The 27,299-nt window shown below is 38.8% G+C and overlaps 1 protein-coding gene across 2 annotated transcripts; it reads left to right on the top strand.

Moving 5' to 3' along the window:
- Positions 1-173: 173 nt before the first annotated feature.
- Positions 174-24,312, top strand: ssr1 (signal sequence receptor, alpha). 2 transcript variants are annotated; one of them, XM_068001806.1, is made up of 10 exons: positions 174-417; positions 10,790-10,908; positions 11,571-11,694; positions 14,037-14,164; positions 14,557-14,691; positions 14,807-14,883; positions 17,840-17,918; positions 19,133-19,226; positions 21,106-21,120; positions 22,677-24,312. In XM_068001806.1, exons 1-10 carry the CDS (start codon positions 345-347, stop codon positions 22,739-22,741), a joined length of 909 nt encoding a protein of 302 aa, XP_067857907.1. In that variant the 5' UTR covers positions 174-344; the 3' UTR covers positions 22,742-24,312. The 2 variants fall into 2 exon arrangements, with proteins under 2 accessions (XP_067857907.1, XP_067857908.1); XM_068001807.1 differs by lacking the exon at positions 21,106-21,120 and having other exon boundaries at positions 178-417.
- Positions 24,313-27,299: the final 2,987 nt, after the last annotated feature.

The following is a 27,299-nucleotide window of genomic DNA, read 5'->3' as shown; positions in this document are numbered from 1 at the left end:
CACCGCACTCCGTAGCTCGACGTGCTTTTTCTTTTGACACTAAAGATTAAAGTTGCATTGTCTCTCTTCGCCCAGTTTAAACATTTAGTCTCGCCCCCACCCCCACCCCCATCTAAAATCAAACATTTTTTTAAATTAAAAGTTTCAAACGTCATTAACCTCTTGCCGGGCTATGACCTTTCACCCTGCGCCGTTTGACGGAAGGCCCCGGATGGAAATGAACGCCATTAGGAGAGAGTGAGCCGGAGATCCGCCAGGGTGAGAGAGACCGAGAGCGACTCGGAGCAGAGAGCAATCTACAGCCATCCTCCGTCCGACAGCGCTCCTCGGGCACAGTGCGCGCCATGGGCCGACTCCACAAGCTCTTCTTGTTGCTACTACTTGCCTTGCCCCTCAGCCTGTTCCAGCACGGCCCCGGTAAGAGACTGAAAGAGGGGGGAAATCCCCATAAATTCTTCTCCGGGTGATGGAGGGGGAAGGGGAGGTGGTCGGGTCTGGTCTGGTCTGGTCTGCCTGCCCGCCTGCTGATTGATGCAGTTAGTAACTTGGTATTGATTATCTGGTACAGGGTGATTTTTTTTTTGAATCGTCCTTGTACATGGACCCTGAGTGATTTTACGCCGAATTGCTGTGTCCTGAGCTGAGTCTCTGCAACGGGTCCCAGTTTAGAGCTGACGTGTCAGTAGCTGCACTCACTCTCAGGCTGTAATTTGTGAGCTTTACTACAAGGAGCCGATCCGATGCAGCGAGACAATCAATGACTTTTTTTTGTAACATTGTACTTTTGACGTGCAGTGACTCGTATGCAAGCTTTTATTTTCTGTGATCTTTATTCAGCGTTTTTACTAATTATTTTTCTCCTTTTTTATGTTGAATTGTAGAAGTGGGAATGTGCATCATAGGCTTTAAAGTTATATTTTTTTATCGAAACTACTGATTTGCATTATACTCTAGTATAATGGCTCTTAATTAAATTGAGTTGTTCAAAGTTCAGAAAATCTGGAATTTTAATTACTCAGTGGTTCAGGTTATTATCTTTAATAGGATAGCTTTAGAGTAGTTTTAAATACTGCTTTTGTTCAATCTATGATACACAACTTTTTTATTTATTATATAGTACTAAAAAAGATCTGTTGTATTTCTCAAACTGTCAAGTCCACTTTTAAACATTTTCACTTTTCCAGTGTAATTGTTCTGCTTTGCTAAATGTGTAGAGTTCAAAATATAGTTATACTTTTTTTGTTAAGACTGTGTCAACAGGGATAGTGTAATTTGTTAATAGATTTTTCCAAACCATTGATTTATTTAGCAGCAAATAAATTATGGCCATACATTACACAGTATATTGTACAACAGATTTGTGGTTCTCTCTCTTTGTCTGACCATCACTTTTGCTGAGCATCTCCATGATAATGTTGGAAACAACATATATTCTAATTTAATTAAACCTAATTTTAACATGTTTTGTTGTGAGGACATCTTTATTTTAAAAGTTATGGTAACTCCCTCAACTTTTTTAAATGTGTGATAGTTTGACACTGCTGTTTCACCACTTTATGGCTTTATTTCTGTACAAGAAGTCCACTAGAGTAGTTGGAAGCTTATTTTTCCCACTAAACTTGCAGCTCTAACCAAAGTCACAACAATAGCGTACATAAGAAATAGGAGTAGGCCATATGGCCCCTCGAGCCTGCTCCACCATTCAATAAGATCATGGCTGATCTTTGACGTCAACTCCACTTTCCCGCCCGATCCCCATACCCCTCAATTCCCCTAGAGTCCAAAAATCTATCTATCTCAGCCTTTTAATATACTCGACGACTAAGCAACCACGGCCCTCTGGGATAGAGAATTCCAAAGATTCACAACCCTCTGAGTGAAGAAATTTTTCCTCATCTCAGTTCTAAATGTTGACCCCTTATCCTGCGACTGTGCCCCCTAGTTCTAGACTCTCCAGCCAGGAGAAACAGCCTCTCCGCATCTACCCTGTAAAGCCCTCTCAGAATCTTATGTTTCAATAAGATTGCCTCTCATTCTTCTAAACTCCATGGAGAATAGAGTTTACCGCTTTGTGCACAGTCGGGAAATTGTGCTCAAAACGCGCTGGTTAAGTTCAAGTTTCCACTAAAGTTCGTTTGCAAAAGCAGAATCTTCAATGAACTAGTGCAATCAATCGGGCAGCATAATAGAATGTCACTTTTTTTCCATTTTGAAAAGTATTCCTTGATGTATTTGAGTGATAACCTGGTGCAGTTTTATTAATACCGCTGAAAAAGGATTTATCACCAAAAATAAGCATTTTTAATAAGGGTGTCCAGTCCTCCACCTGTGAGTAATCTGATTTAAAATCACTGAAAATGACTCTTTATAAACTATACTGACCCATTTACTAGTTTCATTGGTGTGCACTAGTCAGTTTCTTGGTAAATGAAATATTTTTTGATCTGAAAAAACTTTTAAAATATGCCTACTGGTGCTCGTGAACCTAAGAAAATGAGCTAAATTTGAAGAGCCTTCCCAAACCAGCGCAGTCGGAGGAATCTCAATGTCAACCTGGGAGCATAGCCACTTTTGTGGGTGGGGCCTGGTTCGGGCGAACTGAATCTTGAACCAGAGTAAAAGATCGCAGAAAACATGAACGTCAGTGGTTTTGGGCGTAACTCAATTACTTTTAAAATTCCCTGATCTTTTGCGCTGGTTCGGGTGATTCCGCCTGCATTGCGCTGGTATAACTGGTGGAAACTCTACCCCAATATCTTTTGTGACTGTGTCCATGGTGCATAAGCCCTTCTTCTCCACCTGTCTGCAGCATTCAGTATGGTTGACCGTGTAATTTTCCTCCAACCCTTCTCTGGCATCTAGCTCTGTGGGACTTCCCTTTGGTTCCAGTCTTACCTTTACAAAACTGAACAGTGCGTCTCCAGCAATGCTTTCTATTTCCCCCCCTCCCACAGTGTCAAATTTTGAGTCTCCCAAGGATCTATCCTTGACACCCTCCTCAACTACATGATTCCCCTTGTTGATATCATCTGCAGGCAGGGGTTCAGGTTCCACACATATGACAGTGACACCCAGCCCTACTTCTCAACTGTCTCTGTGCTACTGGACTGCTTGTCCTACATAGAAAATAGGAGCTTCGAGCCTGCTCCGCGATTCAATATGATCATGGCTGATCCCCGTATCCCAATACCATATTCCCGCTCTCCCCATACCCCTTGATGCCTTTTGTGTCTAGAAATCTATCTACCTCCTTCTTAAATATATTTAGTGATTTGGCCTCCAGCCTTCCGTGGTAGAGAATTCCACAAATTCACCACCCTCTGAGTGAAGAAATTTCTACTCGTCTCAGTCCTAAATGTCCTACCCCGTATCCTGAGACTGTGACCCCTCATTCTGCCCCCCTCAGCCAGGGGAAACATCCTCCCTGCATCCAGTCTGTCTAGCCCTGTCAGAATTTTATACGTTTCAACGAGATCCCCTCTTATCTAAATTCGAGTGAATACAGGCCGAGTCGACCCAATCTCTCCTCATACGACAGTCATGCCATCCCAGGAATCAGTCCAGTGAACCTTCGCTGCACTCCCTCTATGGCAAGTATATCCTTTCTTGGATAAGGAGACCAAAACTGCACACAATACTCCAGGTGTGGTCTCACCAAGGCCCTGTATAACTGCAGTAAGACTTCCTTGCTCCTGTACTCTCATCCTCTTGCAATGAAGGCCAACATACCATTTTCCTTCCTAACTGCATGCTGCACCTGCATGTTTATTTTCAGTGACTGGTGTACAAGGACACCCAGGTCCTTTTGTACATCAACATTTTCCAATTTATCATTTAAATAATACTCTGCCTCTTTGTTTTTCCTTCCAAAGTGGATAACTTCACATTTATCCACATTATACTGCATCTGCCATGTATTTGCCCACTCACTCAACTTGTCTAAATCGCCTTGAAGCCTCTTTGCATCCTCCTCACAACTCACAATCCCACCTGGTTTTGTGTCATCAGCAAAGTTGGAAATATTACATTTGGTTTCCTCATCCAAATCATTGATATATATTGTGAATAGCTGGGGCCCGAGCACTGATCCCTGCGGTACCCCGCTAGTCACCGCCTGCCACCCCGAAAAAGACCCGTTTATTCCTACTGTCTGTTTCCTGTCTATTAACCAATTTTCAATCCATGCCAGTATATTACCCCCAATCCCATGTGCTTTAATTTTACACACTAACCTCTTATGTGGGACTTTATCAAAGGCCTTCTGAAAATCCAAATAAACCGCATCCACTGGTTCTCCCTTATCTATTCTACCAGTTAGATCCTCAAAAAAAAACTCCAGTAGGTTTGTCAAACATGATTTCCCTTTCATAAATCCATGTTGACTTTGTCTAATCCTGTTGATATTTTCTAAGTGTCCTGTTATCCCATCCTTTATAATAGACTAGCATTTTCCCTACTGCTGATGTTAGGCTAACTGGTCTGCAGTTCCCTGTTTTCTCTCTCCCTTTTTTAAATAGTGGGGTTACATTTGCCAACTCCCATCTGCAGGAACTGTTCCATAATCTACAGAATTTTGGAAGATGACCAATGCATCTACTGTTTCCATGGCTACCTCTTTTAGTACTCTGGGATGCAGATTATCAGGCCCTGGGGATTTATTGGCTTTCAGTCCCATTAATTCCTCCAGCACTTTTTTTTTACTAATACTAATTTCCTTTAATTCCTCCTTCTCACTAGTCCCTTGATTCCCTCGCATTTCTGGGAAGTTATTTGTGTCCTCTTCTGTGAAGACAGAACCAAAGTATTTGTTTAATTGCTCTGCCATTTCCTTGTTCCCCATTATAAATTCTCCTGTTTTTGACTGTAAGGGACGTACATTTGTCTCCACTAATCTTTTTCTTTTTACATACTTGTAAAGCTTTTATAGTCCACTTTTATGTTCCTTGCAAGTTTACTGTCATACTCTCTCTTTCCCCTCTTAATCAATCTCTTGGTCCTTTTTTGCTGAATTCAGTTTTGGATAACCTCCTCCAGCTCAACGTTGGGAAGATCAAAGCCGTCATCTTCAGCCAATGACTCCATTCCCCTCCCCAGCCAGTGTCTGAGGTTTAACCATGCTGTTTGTAATCTTGGCTTCCTATTTGACCTTGAAACTGAGTTTCAGATCCCCATGGTCGCCAAGACCGTTTACTGTTACCTCTACTATATTGCCCGCAACTGCCCCACTTCAGCTTCTTCGCTACTGAAACGCTTATACATTCTTTTGTCACCTCCAGACTGGACTATTTTGCCACTCTCCCTGCTGACCTCCCATCCTCAACCCTCCATAGACTACTTGCCTAAAACTGCTCCACAGGATCCTATTTGCCTATCATCTACGTTGGCTCCCCATCCCCCAAATTTAAAGTCCTTCCTTTTGTCTTTAAACCCTTCCGTGCCTCCATCCTAACCTGGCCGTGCCACCCACCACCCACCGCCCACCCCCACACTCTACCTTTTGTGCCTCACTCCCTTCACTCCAATTGTAGCAGGGTCTTCAGCTGCCTGGATCCTTCTCTGGAATTTAGCCCTGGACCTCAACTTCTCTCTCCTTTAGCCTCAATCCACTTGGGCCCTACTGTCTGGAATTTCTTCCCTAACCTCTCCATTCAAAACTGCCTCAAAATTTAACTCACTGATCAAGCTTTCAGTCACTATCCTATTCTTTTCCCATACTGGCTTGGCACCCTCAAACCTCAAGTACTATAGGGCATTTTTTTTTGTTAAAGGTGTTACGTAAATGCAAGTTGTCAGTTTATGCAGAGGTACAAACTAGTGTCTCCAACATATTTGCAATTGCACTGTTAAACAGAAATTCAAGTGTTTCATAAAAAGGAAAACCTGATATCTGAAATGAAAATTGAAATTACAGGTAATGCAAAGTGGTCAGACAGCATCATTAAAGAGTGGGTGGTATACTCATCTTCAGTTCCAATGAAAAGTACACATCCAAAATCTTTTAACGTACCTTTTCTCTTTAGACAAGATGCTGACTGATCTTTGTATTTCCTGCATTTTCTATTTTTATTACAACTGTTTAATGTCAGAGAAAACACTATTTTAAAAAAAGAAAAATAACAATTCCTGATTCCTCTTTAGCCACTACAAATGAGCTGGTCTGTTAACATTGAGTGAACCATGGAAGTTTACAGAACAGAAGAAAGCTATTTGGCCCATTATGTCAGTGCTGGCTCTTCGCTAGAACAATCCAATGCTACTCCTACTGCCCTGTTCGTGGTCCACAGCCATGTATCTTCCTCTGTTTTAATTATATATCCACTTTTCACTCAAAATATGCAATGATCTCTGTCTCAACTATTCCCTGTGACAAAACTTTTTTCTTGTTTAAAAACTCACTGCATAAAGTATTTTATCCTAACCACTCTTTTCACTTTCTTAGTAGCCATTTTAAAATGGTAATACCTCATCACTGACTTCCCAACCAAAGGAAACGGTCTTTCCCTATTCACTTTATGAAAACCCTTCATAATTTAAACAAAAACCTCTATTAAATCTTCTTAGCTTTCCCCACAGTATGGAAATAGTCCCAGTATTTCAAGTCTCTCCTCATAATTATAGTTTCTCATCCCTGGTATCTTAGTGAATCTATATTGTCAGATCTCTATGGCTTTAATGAGCTTTCTACAAAGGGGTGTCCCAAAACTGCAGAGTACTCTGTGACCTAAGCATTGTCTTGTAAATATTAACTGTTACCTCTTTGCTCTTTAACTCTATGCCCCTATCATAGAATCATAGAATACTGCAGCACAGGAGGAGGCCATTTGGCCCGCCGTTCCTACGCCGGCTGTTTGGTAGAGCTATCTAATTAGTCCCACTCCCCTGCTCTTTCCCCGTAGCCCTGTAATAATTTTCCCGAATAGTATTTATCCAATTCCTTTTTGAAAGTTAATTCCAGATTACAACTCCTGCATACATTTTTTTTTCTTCATGCCGCCTCTGTTTCTTTTGCCAATCACCTTAAATCTATATGCTCTGGTTCTTGATCCTTCTGCCACTGGTAACAGTTTCTCCTTATTTACTCTATCAAAACCATTCATGATTTTGAACACCTCTCAAATCTCCCCTTAACCTTCTCTGCTGTCAGGAGAACAACCCCAGCTTCTCCAGTCACTCCACATAACTGAAGTCCCTCATCCCTGGTACCATTCGAGTAAATCTCTTCTGCATCCTCTCCAAGGCCTTGACAACCTCCCTAAAGTGTGGTGCCCAGAATTGAATACAGTACTCCAGCTGAGGCCTAACCAGTGGTTTATAAAGGTTTAGCATAACTTCCATGCTTTTGTACTCTATATGCTTCTATTAATAAAGCCACAGATCCCATATGTTATTTTAATAGCCTCCTCAGCTTGTCCTGCACCTTCAAAGATTTGTGTACACACACCCCCAGGTCTCTCTTCCTGCACCCCCTTTAAAATTAGACCCTATTTATAAAACTGAGATGCCCTGTTATTAAAACCCTATTGACTGGCTTTATCTACTTGCGCACACGTTTTTAAAGAGTTGTGTATAAACCCATGGGTCTCTGGACATTAACCCCTTTCAGCAACTTTGCATTGTATGTATACTTGCATTCCATGTTTTGCCTCCCAAAATATATAACCTCAGTAGATAGGCATAAGGTTCATTGAATTCAAAAAGCTTCATTCAAAAACATAGGGCCAGAAATCGCTCTCGAAATAATAGAGGAACTCAACAGCGCTCAGTTTTTAGTGGTGAATTGAAGAATCAAGTTCCCACGTTTGCACACTCACAGTAAAATGCAGAAATCGTGAACTTGCTCCTATTGGTTCGCCGGCGATATGACAACTTTGGATTAAAGGGCCATCGCACACTGCAATCATAGAAATCATTGGAAGAAGTGCCAACTTGCTTATCTACCCAGCTGGAAAGTAACTAATTACGCCACCAAATAGATAGCTTAAAAATACCAGGTCTAAGTTAAGTTTTAAAAGCGCAGTTAGTCTTAATGTCTGTCAAACAACTAAAAAATTAACTAACTTTTAAAAATGTGGAGTCTCATATTACTTCTTATTTTAATAGTTTTTGGCCATTTTTTAAAAATTAAATTAATTTTTCTTTTACTTTTCCCTTCTGTCTCTTTAATTTAATTATTTAATTCAATTATTTCTTTGGCTTTTTATTAAAAAAAATTTTTTATTTACAATGACATCCAGAATACTAACTTTAAATGAATGAAGTCTGCTCGCCTGCTTGAGCAATGCAGCTTGAATCTGTGGGCTTGACTTCTCTTCGTGACAGATTTTGTGGGCGTGTCTTCTCAGACGTTTCTAGCCGCACGGCAATTCACGCTGCGCAGAGGCTGGGTTGATAGCGCACGTTTTGTTTAAAGTTCAAATTCAAGCAATTGGATGCCACAGAGCCCACAGTAAGTATTTTCGTTAATTAAATTTGCAGGAGTGACGGTGAGCATTGCCTCGCTGCTCTGCACGATTTCTGGCCCCTTGAGTTGAGAACTCACTAGGGATTGAAATTCTTGTACAAACTTCATTTAGAATGTTCACTCAGCACTTCCGGCCTTTTTGTAGCAATGAGGAAAGCCAACAGCAATGATAATCTGCTGCTCTCTACCAAAATTCTGCATAAAACGGGGAAGAAATGGAAAAAGTGTTCTAGTTTGATGTAGGATGATGTTTTGCGATGTTCCACTGTGTCTCCCTACAAAGTGGTAACACATTTCATAGGCGTAATAGCCTAATTTTTGGTGCATTTTGATTCCAACTCTGAAAGCTGCAAGCAGAGATCAGGATTTCACAAGAGAAAATATGAGCACCAGTCACCCTAGGTTGCTTGATACATTTCCTCCCCAACCATTTTCATCTTAACATTCATATTTTTCCCCCTTTGTTTCTAACTTTTTTTGAGAAAATCTCCCCTTCAGGAAAACAGATTTTCACATGAAAACAGTCATGGGTGTGATTATTGTTCAGTCACTAAGCATCTGATGATTTTTACTGTATTGTCAAGACTAATTCAACTAACTCAGATCTATCTTGAAGGCATTTGATCATAAACTAAACTAAAAGATTTGATTTCAAACACTTAATCACTGAGGCCATGTTTAGAATATTGTGTGCAAGTTTAGGCACCCTGTCTTCATGGGAATATTACATTTCAAAAAGTTTATAAAATAGCAGTCAGGATAATTCCTAGATGGAGACTGTAGATTATGAAGAGAGGCTCATGGAATTGAACTCTTCTGTTGGAGAATGGGTAGATTGTGGGGACACGATCCTTAGATGAAACTGGAGATAAGAGCACCTTATTTGTTTCTTTCATCTCCCCACTTCCTCTTCTTCGCTTCTCCCTGTTTCTCTACCCCCCCCCCCCAACTAATCCTGTTCCTGTTAGGCTATTATAGCACTGGATTCTTCTCAAGAATGTTTGATTCTTAGACTCCAATGACATTTGGTCTGTGCTTCAGCTAGAAACATTTTGCTGCCCTTAATCTCTGCAAAGGAAGGAAAATGGACCATTGACTTGCTGAACACTGAGGCAAGTTTGAGCAATAACTTTCTCAACTGGTGTCCTTTAAATTTCTCCAATTGCCACCTGATTTAAAGACTGGTTATTTCTGCTGGTTTCACTTCTAAGGATAGTAATCAAAAACAGATTTCTCCAGTCCATATCTAAATTAACCTAATCTTCTTACATTAAAGATCACCCTTTGGTAAAATGTCCCATATGCGAATATATATTTTTGTCTTTGTTAAAATGTCTGAGTTTGAAGCTGCTATGTGAGAGTTAAACTGCATTCAGCATGAACTTGTCCACTTTTAAAATGGAACCCTGCAGGTTTTGTGTTGATCAAAATGGAATCTTGTTTATTATCTAAGCCTAGCTTGAACTTCTGCTGTAAACCTGCATCCCAGACTACTTTAATCGCCTGGCAAATGAAACTGCAGTCCTGTCTGTTTTCAGGGTCATGGTGTTAAAGCATGTTGATGTGCCATTTATTGGCATGGCTTATGTTCATCTTCAGAGTTCCACAAATGGTGAGTGCCCAATCTGGGCTTTACCAAGAACCAAACAAAAGCCCAAAGGGAAACAAAATAACATCCAGTGACTGGGGGAGGGGACAGATGTGACCAAATACATTTAGGTTTGTCTTTAATTTGAGAACTATTTTGTGTAATTTTTTTCAAGCTAAATACGAGTATTATGGAACAGTTGATTCTTAATTCACAGTAATTAATCTGACTTGACCAAAATACTTGTTTCAAAATTGGGGATGGACAGTATATCAGATCTGTAATTAAAAACACAAAATGCTGGAAATACTCAACAAGTCAGGCAGCACCCGTGGAGAAAGAAACAGAGTTAATGTTTCAGGTCAATGACTGACTTGAAACGATAACGCTGTTTCTTTCTCCACAGGTGCCAAGTGTTTCCAGAATTTTGTTTTTTATTTCAGATTTCCAGCATCTGCGGTATTTTGCTTTCAGTGCTGTAATTGCTTGGATTGGACAAGTGTAAACCTACCTAGAAACAAGTGTGCAGAAATCCCCACTAACAATTTATACAGCACTGAGGGGGAAAAAAAAACTACAAGCAACATGTCACCAAACGGCACACTTAACTTAAACTTGCTGCGCAAGACATGTTTAAATTTGAAATAGCTTTTATCTTTACAAAAGAAGAGCTTCAATCTCTAAATAGAAAATATTATACTTAAAGATGACTAAAATTCACTTTTTTTTGATATCAATAGGTGCAGGGCATTTTGTTGCTGCAGATGACCCAACAGAAGATGAGGAGGGTATAGATGATTCTGTAGTGGAGGATGAAGATGATGAAGCGGAAATAGAAGAGGATGAGCCAACAGACATTGTGAGTTCTCTAGTTCTGGTTAAACTGTAACATGCAAGGACTCCACCTTCCTAACATTTTCAATTATATATTTTAATAGTTTCCTTAATATTCTTCTTGTGCAATGATGTAGAATTATGTTTTTGTTGAATGCATAGTGCATTCTCTGTAGTGGATTGTAGTTTTTATTTAACATGCCTGGGAACAACTTTTCCTTAAAATTGTCAACAGATATTGGTTTGTACATGCTCAAAATTAAGCTGCTTTTGATGTATCTTTATGGTAGCATCTAAAAGGTTTTTTTGTCACTCTTGTAATTTCAGTTATAACACTCACCTCTGATTTGTTTTAAATCTTTTCCTAATGGGTTACGGTTTTAGATATGTAAGTTTTTGTTCATAATTCAAAATGCCTAAACTAAATGAGGCTATTCTATGGTTTAAGACAAGATTGGTTTGACTTATGGCATAATCATGAGTTCATTTCTATTTTGACATTTTACTATTCCAGGTAATATATATCCCAATAGGTCAAGTATCCATTGTTCAATTCTGAGGTGGTTGTTGTATCTGGGAGAGTTGAGCATATTGTTGATGAATTTCAAAAGCTGCAACTAATCTGTCCTGAAGTTTTGTGATTTTTTTTATTGCGTTGTGATGGTGTGATTTTGTTTGTCGCTATAGATGGAAGATGAAAAAGAAGACGAAGAGGAGGAAGAAGAAGACTTGACATCCGGGGAACCAAAAGCTTCTCCCAATGCTGACACAACTATTCTGTTTGTGAAGGGAGAAGGTCGGGAAAACAATTGTAAGTATAAAATAAATTATCACGCTATGTAATCTAAAATGTATTGTTTTGCTTTTGCCCCAAAATGTATTCAGTTTACAAATTCAACATTGGAGCAACACTTGTCGCACTGAGTTAATGGTCTTACTGTTTTTGTTTAAATATCTATTTTTCATTCCTGTTGACTATTACTGGTGTACAATATTCCTTGGCTAGAGGCTTGGAAGGTGACTTGCTGTGCTAAATCTCTTCTCGCATTGATAGAAAAATGACTTTTTTAACCACATTTATTTACAACTTTCTACATGTGTCTTTAAAATGCATCATTGGGTTCCCCAACCCTTCTCATCCCATGTCACCATGTACATTCTCTCAAACTGTGATGCAGAGGTAGAACTCTTCTGAGTCAGAAGGTTGTGGGTTCAAGTCCCACTCTATAGATTCAAGTACAAAATATAGGCTGATATTCAGTGCAGTACTGAGGGAGTGCTGCACTATCGGAGGTGCTGTCCTTCGGATGAGACGTTAAACTGAGGCCCTGTTTGCCCTCTAAGGTGTATGTAAAAGATCTCACTGCACTATTTGAAGAAGACTATTTGAAGAAAAGCAGGGGAGTTCTCCCAGTGTCCTTGCCAATATTTATTCCTCAATCAACATCATTAGAATAGATTATCTTGTCATTATCACGTTGCTGTTTGTGGGCCCTTACTACGTGCAAAGTGGCTGCCGCATTTCTTAGATTACAACAGTACACTTCAAAAGTTCTTGAATAAAAACAGTGCTGGAAACACTCAATGCATCAGGCAGCATCTGTGGAGAGAGAAACAGAATTAACGTTTCAGGCTGATGACCTTTCATCAGAACTGGAAGAAGTTAGAAATTTAACAGTTTTTAAGCAAGTGCAGAGCCGGAGGAAAGAACAAAGGGAAGGGCTGTGATAGGGTGGAGGGCAGGAGTAATTAAATGACAAAAGGAATGATGGTGCAAGGCAAAAGGGGGTGGTAACAGGACAAGTAAAGAAACAAAAGATGGGTCTAGAGGAGATGTAAATGATTACAGCAGAACCATTACCAGCACCTGCTGTCTGAGAAAAATGGGAGCAGTGGTTATGACCTGAAGTTGTTGAACTCTACAGCCTTCTGGCCTCAACATAAAGCGCCTAATGGAAAGATGAGGTGCTGTTCCTTGAGCTTCATTGGAACAATGTAGGAGGCAGAGGTCAGGGTGGGATGGAGAATTAAAGTGGCAAACGACTGGAAGCTTAGGGTCACGTTTGCGGACTGAACGGAGGCGTTCAGCAAAGCGATCACCCAATCTGTGTTTGGTCTCCTCAATGTAGAGGAGACCGCATCGTGAGCAGCAAATACAATATACTAAGTTGGAGGAAGTACAAGTAAATCACTGTTTCACCTAGAAGGAGTGATTGGGGTCCTGGATGATGGGAAGGTAGGAGGTGAAAGGGCAGGTGTTGCTTCTCCTGTGCTTACATGGGAAGGTGCCGGGGAAAGGGAACAGGTGTTGGGGTTAATTTGAAGAGCGGACCAGGTTGTCACGGAGATGCTGAAAGGGGAGGAGAAAATATGTTTGGTGGCATAGCGCTGGAGATGGTGGAGGTTGATCCTTTGACGGTGGAGGCTGATGGGGTGAAAGGTGAGGTCAAGGGGGACCCTATCGTGGTTTTGGGGGTGAGGGCAGAAATGCGGGAAATGGGACCGACACGGTCGAGGGCCCTGTCAACTGCAGTGGAGGAGAATCCTCAGTTGAGAAAAAAGGAAGACTTATCGGAAGCACTGGTGTAAAAGATGACGTTGTCAGAACCGATGAGACCGAGAAACTGGAAGAATGTAATAGTCCATACAGGAAGTGGGGGGGGGAGGAAGTGTAATCAAGGTAGCTGTGGGAGTCGGTAGGCTTATAGTAGATATTGATGGACAGCCTACCCCTAGAAATGGAAGAGTCGGAGATGGACCATGTGAAGGTGAGGTAGGGGTGAAAATTAGCAAGTGCTTCATATGTACTTAATTGGCTATAAAGTGTTTTGGGACATCCTGAGGTCATGAAAGTTGCTATATAAATGCAAGTCCTTTTTTTCTTATTTTTTTAAAGAGTTTCCCCATAGCCGTGATTGTAGTGTCGCAGTGCTGCCTGGCATTTAATCCATCAGGCACATAGTGCTGTCACAGCTGGGAAGGAAAATACTATTCTTAACTCGGATCTGCATTAATAATGTAGATGCCTGTGACCATATCTGCCCCTTCTTCCCTCACTGGAGGAGATCACTGCACATTTGTGGGGGGGATGGAGAAAAGGGAGGTTACTGTGTAGAATCTTTTTTTAATGCTCATTCTTAACTGTCCTTTTAGTTTTCCCAGCTAACAACATTGTGAAATTCTTGGTTGGTTTTACCAACAAGGGCAATGAAGAGTTTGTAGTGGAATCTTTGGATGCCTCATTTCGTTATCCTCAAGACTATCAGTTCTACATTCAAAATGTGAGTACTTTTTTAAAAGTAAAATGTCATAATGACCATGTTAAATTAAGTGCACCTGACATTGATATTAAAATAACAAATTATTTAAGTAAAATCAGATTGGCGGTCAAATAGCCTTGCATACTTTTACTCATTTCCGTACATGTTTGAAGTGGAAGGTGGATGGGAACTTGCTTTGTAGCACTTCATTCAAACCTTTATCTTGGCAATATTCTGATTTAATTTTTTTTGTCCAACATTTAAACTTCAATCCCCCTAATGCTGACTGTTTTGTAGCAGTGAGTTTCATAGTGCATGTTCACTCTTGACCAAAAGTATGTACTTTACCTGTAGTGCAGAATGAAATCAAACTTCAGTTGGAGAGTAATGTAAGTGCATCTTTTCTCTTGCAGTTCACAGCACTACAGCTGAACACATTGGTGCAGTCCCAACGTCAAGCTACATTTGAGTATTCATTTATCCCTGCTGAACCAATGGGAGGCCGACCATTTGGATTAGTCATCAACCTCAACTACAAGGATGCCAGTGTAAGTGCCTCCATCTCAGTCTAGTTAGGGTCATGTGAGGTGGCTAAAGTGTCATCTATAGATCTGTTAGTGGCTTTTGCTGTATTTGGATAGCTGACATTTCCTTTTTCTTTAGGGCAATATTTTCCGTGATGCAGTTTTCAACCAGACTGTTACGATAACTGAGCGAGAAGATGGGCTGGATGGAGAAACGTAAGTGTTCAAAAGAGATTAGTTTATCCCATTTCTGTAGCAGGATTACATTGGATGATTTTTGAGTGAAGTTGACTGTTTTATTTCTGGTGGTCAGATAGGGATTTATGTTATCATTTTTATTGATATTAATTATCAAAATTCTGTATTTAAATGTTGCTGTCATGGAAGTGATTAATCCCCCTTTTTTATTTTGCTTTCCCACCTCCATCCTCCAATTTTTAAATAAACTTCATTTGTCCACAGTGTCCTCTGCAATCATCTTGAACTGGTTATTAGAGGTAAAAACCTGGGAGTCATTTAAAAGGCAGTTGGGTGTTCTTGGGGACTTACAGGTTTTTCTAGATGTAGTTGCTAAGATGGTCCAAACTCCCCTTCATCCATGTTTATTTTGTGGCTTTAAAGTGTTTTCACAAAAGTTTTAATGTTGGATATTTCAGTTTTCATGCAGTAGCTTTTCTATTATATCTAAGAATGTGCCTTTTTGCTCAGCTACATGTCTCAGTTGTACCCATTTGCAATTAGGCCCACCTGACTTCCCCCACCTGATAATAAAGATACAAGCTTCACTGTTTTCTCACATCATGTTAACTAGAGAAGCTGGAATTGAATTAATTTTTTTTTAAAAGAACAAGTTATGTGTAACACCTTTCCCAAAAGTCAGTTATTCCCAATAATGTGTGACTTTGTGTAGATTGGCCTTTTAAAAGATGCACTTGAATGCTTAACTGCAGATATATATTTTCAGTTAAATTATCCCAATCCATGGAATAATTGGACATTGTCTTTTCAATTTGAAAATGCTTGGCTGCTTCTCTAGATATAATTTGATATTTATAATTTGTAATTTATTTACTCTAGGAAATCTGTTATTGAATTCAACTTGGAATGTATGGTGTAATAGTTTCATAGTTTTACTACTCTGTTTTAATCTTTGCTATACATTGTTAACCGTTGCATTTCCTAAATCTACCTAGGAAGAAATCTGCCTAATCTTGAAGCTTGTACGCAAAGTTGATTGATTTAAGATCTTTTCCCAAACCTGGTGCCACAGTATAGTTTCAGTTTAGACAATATAAATTAATATTCTAGCCTGCTGAAAATATGCTTAGTTACTCAATAGAAATGAGTAGTAGGCTATGGGTTAATTCTATCCAACTGGACTGATGGATGAAATTCATATTTGTTATTTAAAACCAATCAACACATTTTTTCTAAATAAATGGATATCTGATTGCTTTTACCCTATACTTTTTAATTCTTTCTAAGTGTTGCCCATAGGATTACTGCTACTTATCAGGCTATAATTAATTTTTCCATAATTCACAATTTTTTTCAATAATCTGTGGCTTATGACAAAATAGGTGTGCAGCCTGTAGCAACTTGAAATCTTGTTTTCATTACCACCCCCCCCCCCCCCCCCAACAACCCCTTCCAAAAAACTGCTGAGGCTAGGTCAATTGAAAATTTTAAAACTGAGATTGATAGATTTTTGTTAGGCAAGGGTATTAGGGGATATGGAGTTAAGATACAGATCAGTCATGATCTAATTGAATGGCAGAACATAATTGCTTTGGAGGCAATTCAGAGAAGGTTCACTCGATTTGATTCCTGGGATGAGGGGGTTATCTTATGAGGAAAGGTTGGACAAGTTGGGCCTGTATACACTGGAGTTTAGAAGAATGAGAGGTGATGTTATTGAAACATATAAGATCCTGAGGGGATTTGAAGAGGTAGATGCTGAGAGGATGTTTCCCCTCGTGGGAGAGACTAGAACTATGGGCCACAGTTTAAAAATAAGGGGTCTCCCATGTAAGTCGGAGATGAGGAGAAATTTTTTCTCTCAGGGTCGTGAGTCTGTGGAACTCCCTTCCCCAGAGGCTGAGTTAGATAGATCCCTGATTAACAAGAGAGTCAAAGGTTGTCGTAGGTAGACGGGAAAATAGAGTTGAGGTCACAATCAGATCAGCCATGATCTTATCAAATGGCAGAGCAGGTTCGAGGGGCCGAATGGCCAACTCCTGCTCTTAGTTGGTATGTAACAGGCTCGAGGGGCTGAATGGCCTATTCTTGTTGCTAACTTGAAGGTTAATACCTTTGTGTTAATGCAGGTTTAATTGTTTAGGGACCTAACTATTTATGTGAACCTGATTATATTCTGTGAAAATATTCAAGTGCTACATAAAAGTGTCACCCTAATCACAGCTCGAATTTTATTTCTAGAGCAAGCAACATGCTCTGCAATCTGTTGCAAAGCAGTGACTTCCTTTTTTTAAAAAAAAAATCCTGTTTATAATTCTGCCAATTGTAGGCATATGCTTGTAGCATGTGTTTTCAACCATGGAGTCCCTCAGATGGCATTGTATTTCTGGGATATACAATAAAAAGATGAGAAAATCCACGAGTGAGCCTACAGTCCACCCCCCTCGAGTCCAATCTTAGTGTATCTGCTGAGTAGGGCTCCGAAAGTTTACAACTCACGGCGTAAAAATAATGTTACCTTATGTCGCCTCTGACTATTTTGCCGATCACCTCAAATCTGTCCTCTGGTTACTGATCCGTCCGCCACTGGAAATGGTTTCTCCTTCTCTATCAAAACCCTTCATGCTTTTGAACACACCTATCAAATCCCCTGGTAACCTTCTCTGCTCTAAGGAGAACAACTGCAGTTTCTCCAGTCTCTCCACATTACTGAAGTCCCTCATCCCTGGTATCATTCTAGTAAATCTCTTCTGCACCCTCTCTAAGGCCTTGACATCCTTCCTAAAAGTGTGGTGCCCAGAATTGGACACTTTAATCCAGCTGAAGCCTAACCAGTGTTTGATAAAGGTTTAGCATAACTTCTGCTGTATAGATTTTTTTTTTCCTTCTGTTCAGACTGATGCTCTTTTTCCAAACTAAAATTCTCTGCAATAGATCCAGGTACAAAAATTAATATAAACACTTTAAATTCTAGAATCTTCATGTACGTGTTCCTGACTGGTCTTGGTTTACTTGTTGTGGTTGGTATCCACCAACTCCTAGAATCTAGAAAGGTATGTACAGTTTGTTGGTGTTTAAATTCTGGTGCATTTTATTTTTGTCACCCTTTATGAATTCGTTGGCATCTGCAGTTTGACCTAGCAGTTAGTTTGCACTGCATTCTTCAGAGGAAGAAGTGTTCAAGCCTAAAATGGTCGTCTATGACACTAAACTTTTGCATGTTGACGCTATGGTATTAATTTGGCATGTGATGTCAGTTACAAATACTTGGGTGACCTGTGCTATTTCCGCAAACAAACCCCCAAAAATTTCAGATACTCCGTTGCTAACTTTGACCACGTAGACTTTTTTTTGTATCAAGTCTAATACTGTCATTATTTTCTTTTTTATGCAAAAGTTGTGGATTGAATATAAGCTATCTTGCAAAGTGGTACTAGTTATTTTTTAACTAAAATTAGTAAATAGATCTATTTATGATAATTGGCTTTATTAGTACTTGCTTGGATTTAATGCAAATAATGTTTTTTCTATGGAGGAATGTCCCCTATTAGTTTAACATCCAAGTCCTTGGGAAATTTAACTTTGTTGCCTATAACTAATTGCAATTTAGTCATTTACCTGTTATCCAGCAAGGAGTTGGCAGTTTGACCATAAATCTGGAGTCTGCATACTTGACAACTTCAACATTCAGACTCGTTTCTGTAAAAAATCAGATGATGATGCTAGTAAATGCACTCCCACTATGTAGTTGTGATCCTTTTTTATCAGCTAGCAAATGTAATTTTCTAAAAAATTCTAATCTGAATTAACTGGGGTCAATGTGAAATTCCACCCAGCCTCTCCCAATGCTGTTGCTGAACCCACTATTAAGAAGTGGCGCAATTGTCTTTTTTTTCCCTTCATCTGCTCGGTCCCACTCTGTTCCAGCTGATCACGCGGGAAAGCCTTACCCCACTGCTTTTTTAAACACTGCGTTGTATCCCACTTCTGTGCAACTTTACCAGTGCCTGAATGTTTTAACACTCCAGTTCTATGATTCTTATCAAATGTACTTTTAATACTCAGTTAAAATAAGTGGGTAAAATTAGTGTGCTTTACATCCATATACCCTGCTAGTTCTTGAGTTGTATCCTCACTTTCACCCTGTGTAAAATCAACCTATTTAAAAATTAGATGTCAGCCTGGACAACAGGAGTATTTTTAAAACTTGTTTGTGAAACCTATGTATTTTGGTTGCTTCAACATTTATTTTCTTTTTCCCAATCAGCGAAGACGACCAACTTCTAAAGTAGAGATGGGTACATCTAACCACAATAATGTAGATATGAGTTGGATTCCTCAAGAAACCCTGAACCAAATCAGTAAGTAACTTGTAGATCAAAAAGATCTGAAAGTGGGCGTACAGAATTCCAATTTTTACACTTGCATCCATCCTGCTTTGTTGCCTTGTTTGGTTTGATGTTTGCAGTTAGATTTGTGCAGTATTGAAGAGTTATTTTAAAATGTTAGTATCGGTAAATAATCACAGACTGACTCTGGTATTATCACTGATCAAGTGTAATATTCACTTAATGCTTGGGTTGATGGAAGGAGACACTTGTGATGAGAATTTTTTTTCCTATGGATTTAGATTTGGGTCCATGGAAAACTATGATTATAACCAGATGATGATGCTAGTAAATGCGCTCCCACTGTGTCGTTGTGATTTTTTTTTCCTTTTTAAATCAGCTGGCAAATGTCATTTTTTAAAAAAAATTCTAATCTGAATTAACCGGGGTCAATGTGAAATTCCACCCGGCCTTTTCCAATACTGCTGCTGAACCCATTATTAAGAAGTGGCACAATTATCTTTTTTTTTTCCTTTCGTAACTGACCATCTTTTAATGACTTGTGTTTAGTTTAACATTTGGTAAATGGCTGTGCTGAGATTGCACATGGGTACTAATTCAAAATTTGGGGGAGTAGGATTTTTCAGACCACACATGTATCCCCCCTTTTTGAAGGGTGGAGTCTTGGTGCTTAACTCTAGATGTACTGCAGAAGAATTACCAGCCAGCTTTTGGTGGGCTACTTGTATCAGTGGTAGGGGAGTTTTGTACAATGTTTGTTTTGGCTTGTTAAGGTGGCCCTCCTAATCCCGAGCATTTATTTTATCTTGGCTCTGCATGATTTAACTAGTAGTTGCATCACTGCGAGATCTGTTGCTGGCTGAGTGCAGATGAATCTGCTGCAGCTCTACAATTGCTTCCGCCTCTGATGTTTTTATTTGTCATCCTGCTCTTTGTGCAAAACTTGCACAGTTTCAATTTAAGGATCTTTGCTAAATTCAGTAATTAGTAGGTTTCTTGCAAATAGTTTCATTGACTTGCTACTAATGTTGAGTAGGGCTGTAAGTGTACTGTTTTTTTTGTCTGTAATTCATGTATTTTTAAGATTTAACAAAATACAGCATTAGTAATGAATGCATTTTCAAGTAGCCCTGGTTATAACTGACCATGCTTAGATAAACACCATTGAATGTACTCTCTTGTTTTTAAAAGGTTGGTGGCCATCATATTGGTAGAACTCAGCTTAGCATAATGGTGCAATTTTTTTTTAAATTGCGTATTATTAATAGACCTACATAAACCAGTGTACATGCTATATTTACATAGATTATGCTGACTCTCTGTATTGCAAAGCCATAATAGCCCCAAGATTTAGACTGACTAGTTATGAACTGACTCACACTTCCCTCTTGTCGTTTGTGTACTGTTCATATATTAACTCTGCATTCACTGCTTTGTGGTCACTCAAAAGATAATCTGTTCTATATTGTCCATTGCCAAACTTAAGCAAAGCAGCATTTTGCCCAAAAAGAGAAACACCATGCATCTTTAAGCTCTCTCTTGCCATTGCACACCTGCTTTTCAAAATTTAAATCTGTATTGTATCAGAGTAGCATCCTAAGTGCATCAACCAGTCCTCTTAAGACTTTTTTTAAAAAAACCTTGAATATAAAAGTGCTACCGCTTCTGATTTGGACATTTTCTGCTGGAGTGTGAATAGAATGTCACTGAGATTGGTTTCCTGCATGTTGGAGTGGATACATTTCTATTGTATGTTTGATTAAGAAACAAATGCATCTTATTGCTCTAGTACAAATCTGCACTTGAGTCTTTGTTTCAACAGAAAATGGTTTCTAAGACATTGATTCTAATATATTTGCTATCTTTTGCTTTGCCTTTCTTGTGCCTTCAGTGCAGAGTAGACGAGGTGAGATCAAACGTTTCCATTGTTCATGTATATTTTACTAAAAGTAGCTCAAAATTGAGGTTAGAATACTGCTGTTTTATTCGAGTTTTCGGTGGGGCGCCTGTTAAATTTTGGATCCAATATTGTAAAGGGGTTTGGGATCCAGTAATATTACTTTGGTTTTGTACCTTGCTGCCATGCCAATTTTGTGCATGGTAAAGTGTATATTTTTATTCAGCATGATCTCTTCTTCCACTTGAACAAATGCACATTAGAAAATCACTGATACATTCATTAAAACATAATCAGTATAAATGAATGTATGCTCCACCTTCATGGTCTTGGGCACAAATACTTTGTGTGAACTAGGACGGCATTGTACAATAAAGTCCAGCATTAAAGGAAAATATCATGCAGAGCCAATGATGGTGCTGTGACTACAGGGCTTCAGCTGAGGATAGGAGTATACTGAGAATTATTGCAGCATGCTTGAGCAGGATGAAAAGAGATTATGCTGAACAAAACTATATACAGTATATATTTCTTCTAAAATTCTACACATCTTTAAAGCCCTTTGTTAGTTTATATACACAAATGTTTGGATGGTTTTACTTTTTTAATTTAAAAAGTGTATGGTCACCATTTTTAAGACCTCCTGTTTTGTGAAATCTCTAGGCATGGCAACAGTTAGAAAATGAGCCCTATATCTCCACTTGCTTCCATTGGCATTTGATGGAGCCAACCTTCACAAAACTAAAAGCAAGTCTGAATGAAACTAAACAATTACTGTGGGTTTGACACTATCTTTGAATACTTCAATCCAGTATTATAACCTTAATTATGACAGTCAAATTTCAGTACCCATTGAATGATTTTGATCAGAAGTGCATAGATCCCACAGCTGTTAAATGCTGGAGCCAAAAACCTGTTCGAGGTTCATGACATTTGACTGTAGACATTTGACGTTTTCCTACTAACAAACTGTTTTTATAAAAGTTGGGTTTCTGCCTTTCACCCAATTGTTGGCATCGTAAATTTCTAAATGTTTGTTTTGAAATATCAACTAATTCAGTGACCTAAAACTGGGTACACTTCAAAGTGGAGGTGTGCGTGTGCGTTGACTGTGAGATCCCAAATGTGATTGCGAATTAGGACTCCTATTCAAAATGTAGCCTTTCCGCCTAAGATGCGGGTTCATTCGTCAGATGCACATGAAATGCCTTAGAATTCTTCATCGCCACAATGTGGCTGTGCAGGCCTAGGAGGAAAGAGAAGAATTGTCATGCTGTTGCATGCTATCTTTCTGCTGGTTCAGAGTGCCCTTAGCAGAAGGCAGAGAGCAGATTGTTTACCTGTCATCTTGTTTTACACTACCTTGAGCCTCGAAGACTAAGGCAGAAAATGGAATGTTACAATGTAATTTAAATTATTAAAACTTCATAGTTGGAAAATAACCAGTTTGAGTTTGTCCTGTTTAGTTGTAGCTGCTATACTGTCATAAATGATATTTGAAAATTAGGTTTATGCTTATTGTAGCAATTTGTTCTAATTATGTATTTAACTTAATTTCTTTACAGACAAAACTTCCCCAAGGAGGTCACCCCGTAAGCGAGTGAAGAGAACTGTGGGATCAGACGAGTAGTAACTTCAGTTTTTAACCTTCAGTGTTTGATCCTGTCCATTTTTGTTGAACGGTGGGGATAATGCAGAGATGCCATCTAACCATATTAAAAAAAAAATGTAAAAAATCAATGGACTGAGCAGTAGAACCATTTAAGAATACATTTATTTTTTTGGACAAGAGCTTTTCATCAAAATGCACTCAGCTGTAGATAAAATTGCTGATTTTTGCCATTTCAACATGTTTTAAGCTTATGTTTAAAAAGAAAAATTGCAGCTGGTCAATATTTTGACAACTTAATGTGAATGATTCTACAAAGAAATTGCTTTTGACTTGTGTATACTTTTGCAATGGGTACCAAGAATTGAATTCTGATAGGGTGGCTCAGTGCCTTTTGCTTTCCCTTAAGATGTCAGAATAGAGACAATTTTAAGAGTTTTTTCCCCCCTGCACAGGCTATTTAATGCAAACATGTTGGGATGTCATTACTTTGTGATTCATATCTGAAATGATATTAGCACATGTACGTAATCATTGCATCATTTTTTATCCTAGTCTTGAATGCTTCTATTCTAGGGTGTATGCTCTGAACCAGTGTGCGTATAGTTAATATGGTCTGGGTGAAATAAACCATTGCACAGACTTAAGTTTTTGCTCAGCCATTATAATAATATCCTAGAACGGTGAAATGAGTGGAAAATGTATGAGTTCATCTGTATCTCAGGAAACTAAACAAGATTGTGATGTGTGTTTTCTAGAGTCAGATACTATCTGAATGAGAATAATTTTGTATGTTTTTGACATGCACTTGGGATTTATGGGCTTATTTGGTTTTGTGTGCCATGGGTGGAGCAATCAACGGTACCTTTCAAATGGATAACTTCCTCATTGATTGGAGACCATTCTGCAAAATATACTTGGATAGAGTTTGAAAAACTCGTATGTGCATTAAGAAGTTTTCAACTGCAAAGGTTACCTGAAAAGAGATGACTGTTTTTAAAAGTGGATAAGAAGACATTAAAGTGAACAAACTGAGTTACAATGTTATTTTTTTCTTTGACTTGTTTTAAAATCCTGTTTTCAGTTTTCCTCCATTCTTTCCTGAGGGGGCAGGAAAGAATGGGGGTGTATCTTTTTTTTAACCTTCACTTTACCTTCACCAGGGAGAGAGAGAAATTCAACACTGAGATTTTCCAATGTTTCATTGGCCTTCAGTGAGTTCATTTTATTCTACACTTTTGTAGAGGGTAACCTTTTAGCATTACCCCTATTTACACCCCTAGCATCTCAAGTCAGCAGGTTGTACAGATATTATCCTCTTTCCCTTTCCCTCCCCCTCCCCAACACAAAAAAAGCTTCGAATTGGCATTTTATTAATTTGCATGTATTGCTGCTGGAATCTCTAGCAGTTGTTTGAATTGTTGTTGTGGTACTAATCTGCCTCATTTACATGCAGGGAGTTACATTTCACTCATTCTTTATGGTTGTAGGTAACCTTGTGACCTGATTTCTGCTGTTTGGTTTTTCTTTTGAAATTTCAACGTTTTTGATGTAATCATGATTTTATATAATAAACTACAGCTGGAAACTTTCATTTCTCACCTGTCTTGGGCACAGATGAATTAAAAATGAAAAACTGTTTAATACTAAGATTTACAAGTAATGGTGTTGTTTCATCCATTCACTTCTATTTTTTTATTTTTGGAACTTTATAATTCATCTCCCACACCATTTGATTTTTATATTCTCATTTATACTATCGATATGTGTGTTTGTGTTCCTTTCTAAGAGTCACTTCATGTGGTTTTTAGTTGATTTTTTTAGTGCTGTAAAGCTAATACAGGGAGATTGTACATGCCACTTCAGCCTTACTCCATCAGTATGCCAGTAATGTCTAATGAGTATTGAAAAAATAGACTGAACAAAGAAATTTTATGATTTATCTATATTTCAAAACAGCATGATGTCCTTTAGTCAACTATGAAACTGGTTCAGTTTTGGGGATTGCAGTACAACAGCTGTAGATTTAGGATTTAAGGTTCTCTGATGAATCCTGTGGCTTTTAACTTGCACATAAAATACTTTTTGCCTCATCTAAATTGAGCTGCCAATATTTTGATTCAAAGGTGTACCTGTATTGACATGTTTTTAATTATTTTTCTGCCCTTATGGTTTTTTTAAGCATCCTTTAGCCAACTTGAAATACTAAAATTACAGTACTGTATGTAGAAAGTAATGATGCCTTAGCTGCTGAATGGGGTGTCAGGAGTAACTGAAATTAAAGTAGACTTCACTGAACAATTTAGACCATCGTTTCTTTTAAAAACCCTGGGCCTTGATGTTTGAATCCAGTCCAAATCTAGGTGTTCTAGTTTAACTGAACTGTTTCTTCAAAACAGTTTTGAAGATAATGAAGGTTGTCATGGGGAAACACAAACCTACTCCACACATTTTCAATCTTGTGTTGCCAACGTAAAGTATCCTGTGGATTCTGACTGTTAATGCTGGGGATTTTATCCTTTTATACTACATGGTGTTGAAATGTTTGTAAATTCTATAAATTACTTTTTCAAAACTTCATTATTATGGCTGAAAATGTTAATCTCCCCCATCTCCAAGTTGACTATCCTTGGTTACCTATACTGACTCACTGGCACCGGTAGCAGTGTTGGAGCCTGAGCTGGGCCTTATAAATTTGATACTTAATCAGCCTATTACAGCCTTATTGGCAGCCTATTACCACCTGAAAAGCAATCTAAACCAACTCATGGCCTGAGAATATTAGCTTTCTGCACTTGTGAGTAATCCTTATTTAAAAGTGAATAGATTCAAACTAAAAGGCAGGAAATCCTATGTAATAAAGAATAATGGTCCACTGATGGTGGGAAGAAGGAATCTGAAGACAAAGAAATAGCAATTATAGTTACTTCCCATCTGAGGAGGGAAAATTGCCTAAGCTATGCACCAAATTTCAAGAAATAACAAGAGGTGCAGAAACACATAGAAATAACCTTTCTAATAATCATATTTTTAGTTAATATTTTTTAAATTGGCATTCTGGTCCAGACAGCTAGCACCCATGAGATGTAAGGAGGATAGAAAATAAAATGTGAAACTTTTACTTTAAGTAAATTCGGAAGAGATTCTTGAGGTGTAAAGTGACTGATGCAACTTTCCTTTTTTTTTGGATCAAAACCTTCCTGGACAGTTGCAGACCACTAAATTTAACATCTCTTGTCGGGAAAGTCAAAATTATCTGAGATCAAATAGGTTAAACACATGGCAAAGCATAACTAGTTAAATAAGGGGAGGTCATGTTTTCACTGTCTGTTTGGAGATACTGACATTGTAGACAGGGAAATTGAAATTTTCTTGGATTTTCAGAACATTTTGACTGGGTTTCCCATCTGTATTTAATGGCTAAAGTAAGGAGTTACACAAGGCACTGTGTCATGCTAAAGTAAAAAATAAATTGGCTTAAAACATGAAATGGAAAATAGCTCTGAATGGGAATAGAAGGCTATTGAGGTTTTATATATTAATGCCTTGGATGAGGATATAGTGAGCAAAACCTCTTTTCAGGTGGTACCAAAACAGAGGCAGGAAAAATAATGAGCAATAATTGATTCAGTTTCAGGTAATTGGGTCAATAGGTGGCAGGTGCAGGTCACTCTAGATAGATAAATAAGTAACTTGCTGTGGGAGCAAGGAACCAAAAGCAGAAATGTTAAGTGGAACTGTGGTACACTATGCTGGTCATGGAATAGCAAATAAATCTATGGAAAGACCAGTGCTGAGCTATACTGAGGGGGGCAGGAAGGAAGAACAAAGTGCTAGGTAGCATTAGCAGGGTGTACAAATCTAAAGAGATTGCATTGTGTGTAAGGTGTTCAGATCCTATCTAGATGTAATTTTCTCAGTTCACCAATCATAAGAAGGATGTTACTATCCTTGAGGGTTCAGAGGTGACAAAACAAAAGTGATTCCATAACGTATCATTGGGTGTGTGAGAAGATGTGCAGGAGGGCAGTGTAGTGTGTCCCTTGTACAAGGAGCACAAGTTCATGGTAAATAGGTGAGTTGATGACTATGCAGGCCTATACTTAACAGACATTATCTACCACAAGCCTCACTTAACAATGTTCCTGGGCTGGGGGGGTGGTCCTCTGATGTTGCCGGTCCTTCTGTCTCACACATCTTTCCTCCACAATAGCACAACATTGTGGCTCAAAGCCCTTCACTTCTTCTCTCACTTTAGCATGCCTTTGTTTATCAGTGGCCAGGGTAGGTCACTGATAATGGATTGATAGGGAATATGACAACGATAGGTACAGCACTTTGAGGAGTTGCTCAACAATGTCTCCTATTGCTGAAGAAGCATTGGACCTCATCCTGCAAGAGGCTAATGTTGATATCTTAGATGCTCCACCGACCATTGGGGAAATGGAGGGCCCCACAAGTTCTGAGAATGGGAAAATACCGGGACCGGATGGCATTCCTGGATAGATGTACAAGATTGCATGTAAACTCTTGCCTAAACTGGCTAGAGGAGAAGGTCTCATGAGAACCTAATTGATGC

Source organism: Heptranchias perlo, chromosome 2 (assembly GCF_035084215.1).
Source record: "Heptranchias perlo isolate sHepPer1 chromosome 2, sHepPer1.hap1, whole genome shotgun sequence".
Classification (NCBI taxonomy): Eukaryota; Metazoa; Chordata; class Chondrichthyes; order Hexanchiformes; family Hexanchidae; genus Heptranchias; species Heptranchias perlo.
The sequence above is the reverse complement of the archived record's forward strand: the minus strand, read 5'-3'. Positions and strand labels throughout refer to the sequence as shown.

Coding starts and splice junctions, on each gene's coding strand:
- ssr1 (XM_068001806.1), top strand. CDS start 345: ATGGGCCGACTCCACAAGCTCTTCTTGTTGCTACTACTTGCCTTGCCC. Junction 11,695..14,036: donor AGAAGGTCGGGAAAACAATT/GTAAGTATAAAA, acceptor CTGTCCTTTTAG/TTTTCCCAGCTAACAACATT. Junction 14,165..14,556: donor ATCAGTTCTACATTCAAAAT/GTGAGTACTTTT, acceptor TTTCTCTTGCAG/TTCACAGCACTACAGCTGAA.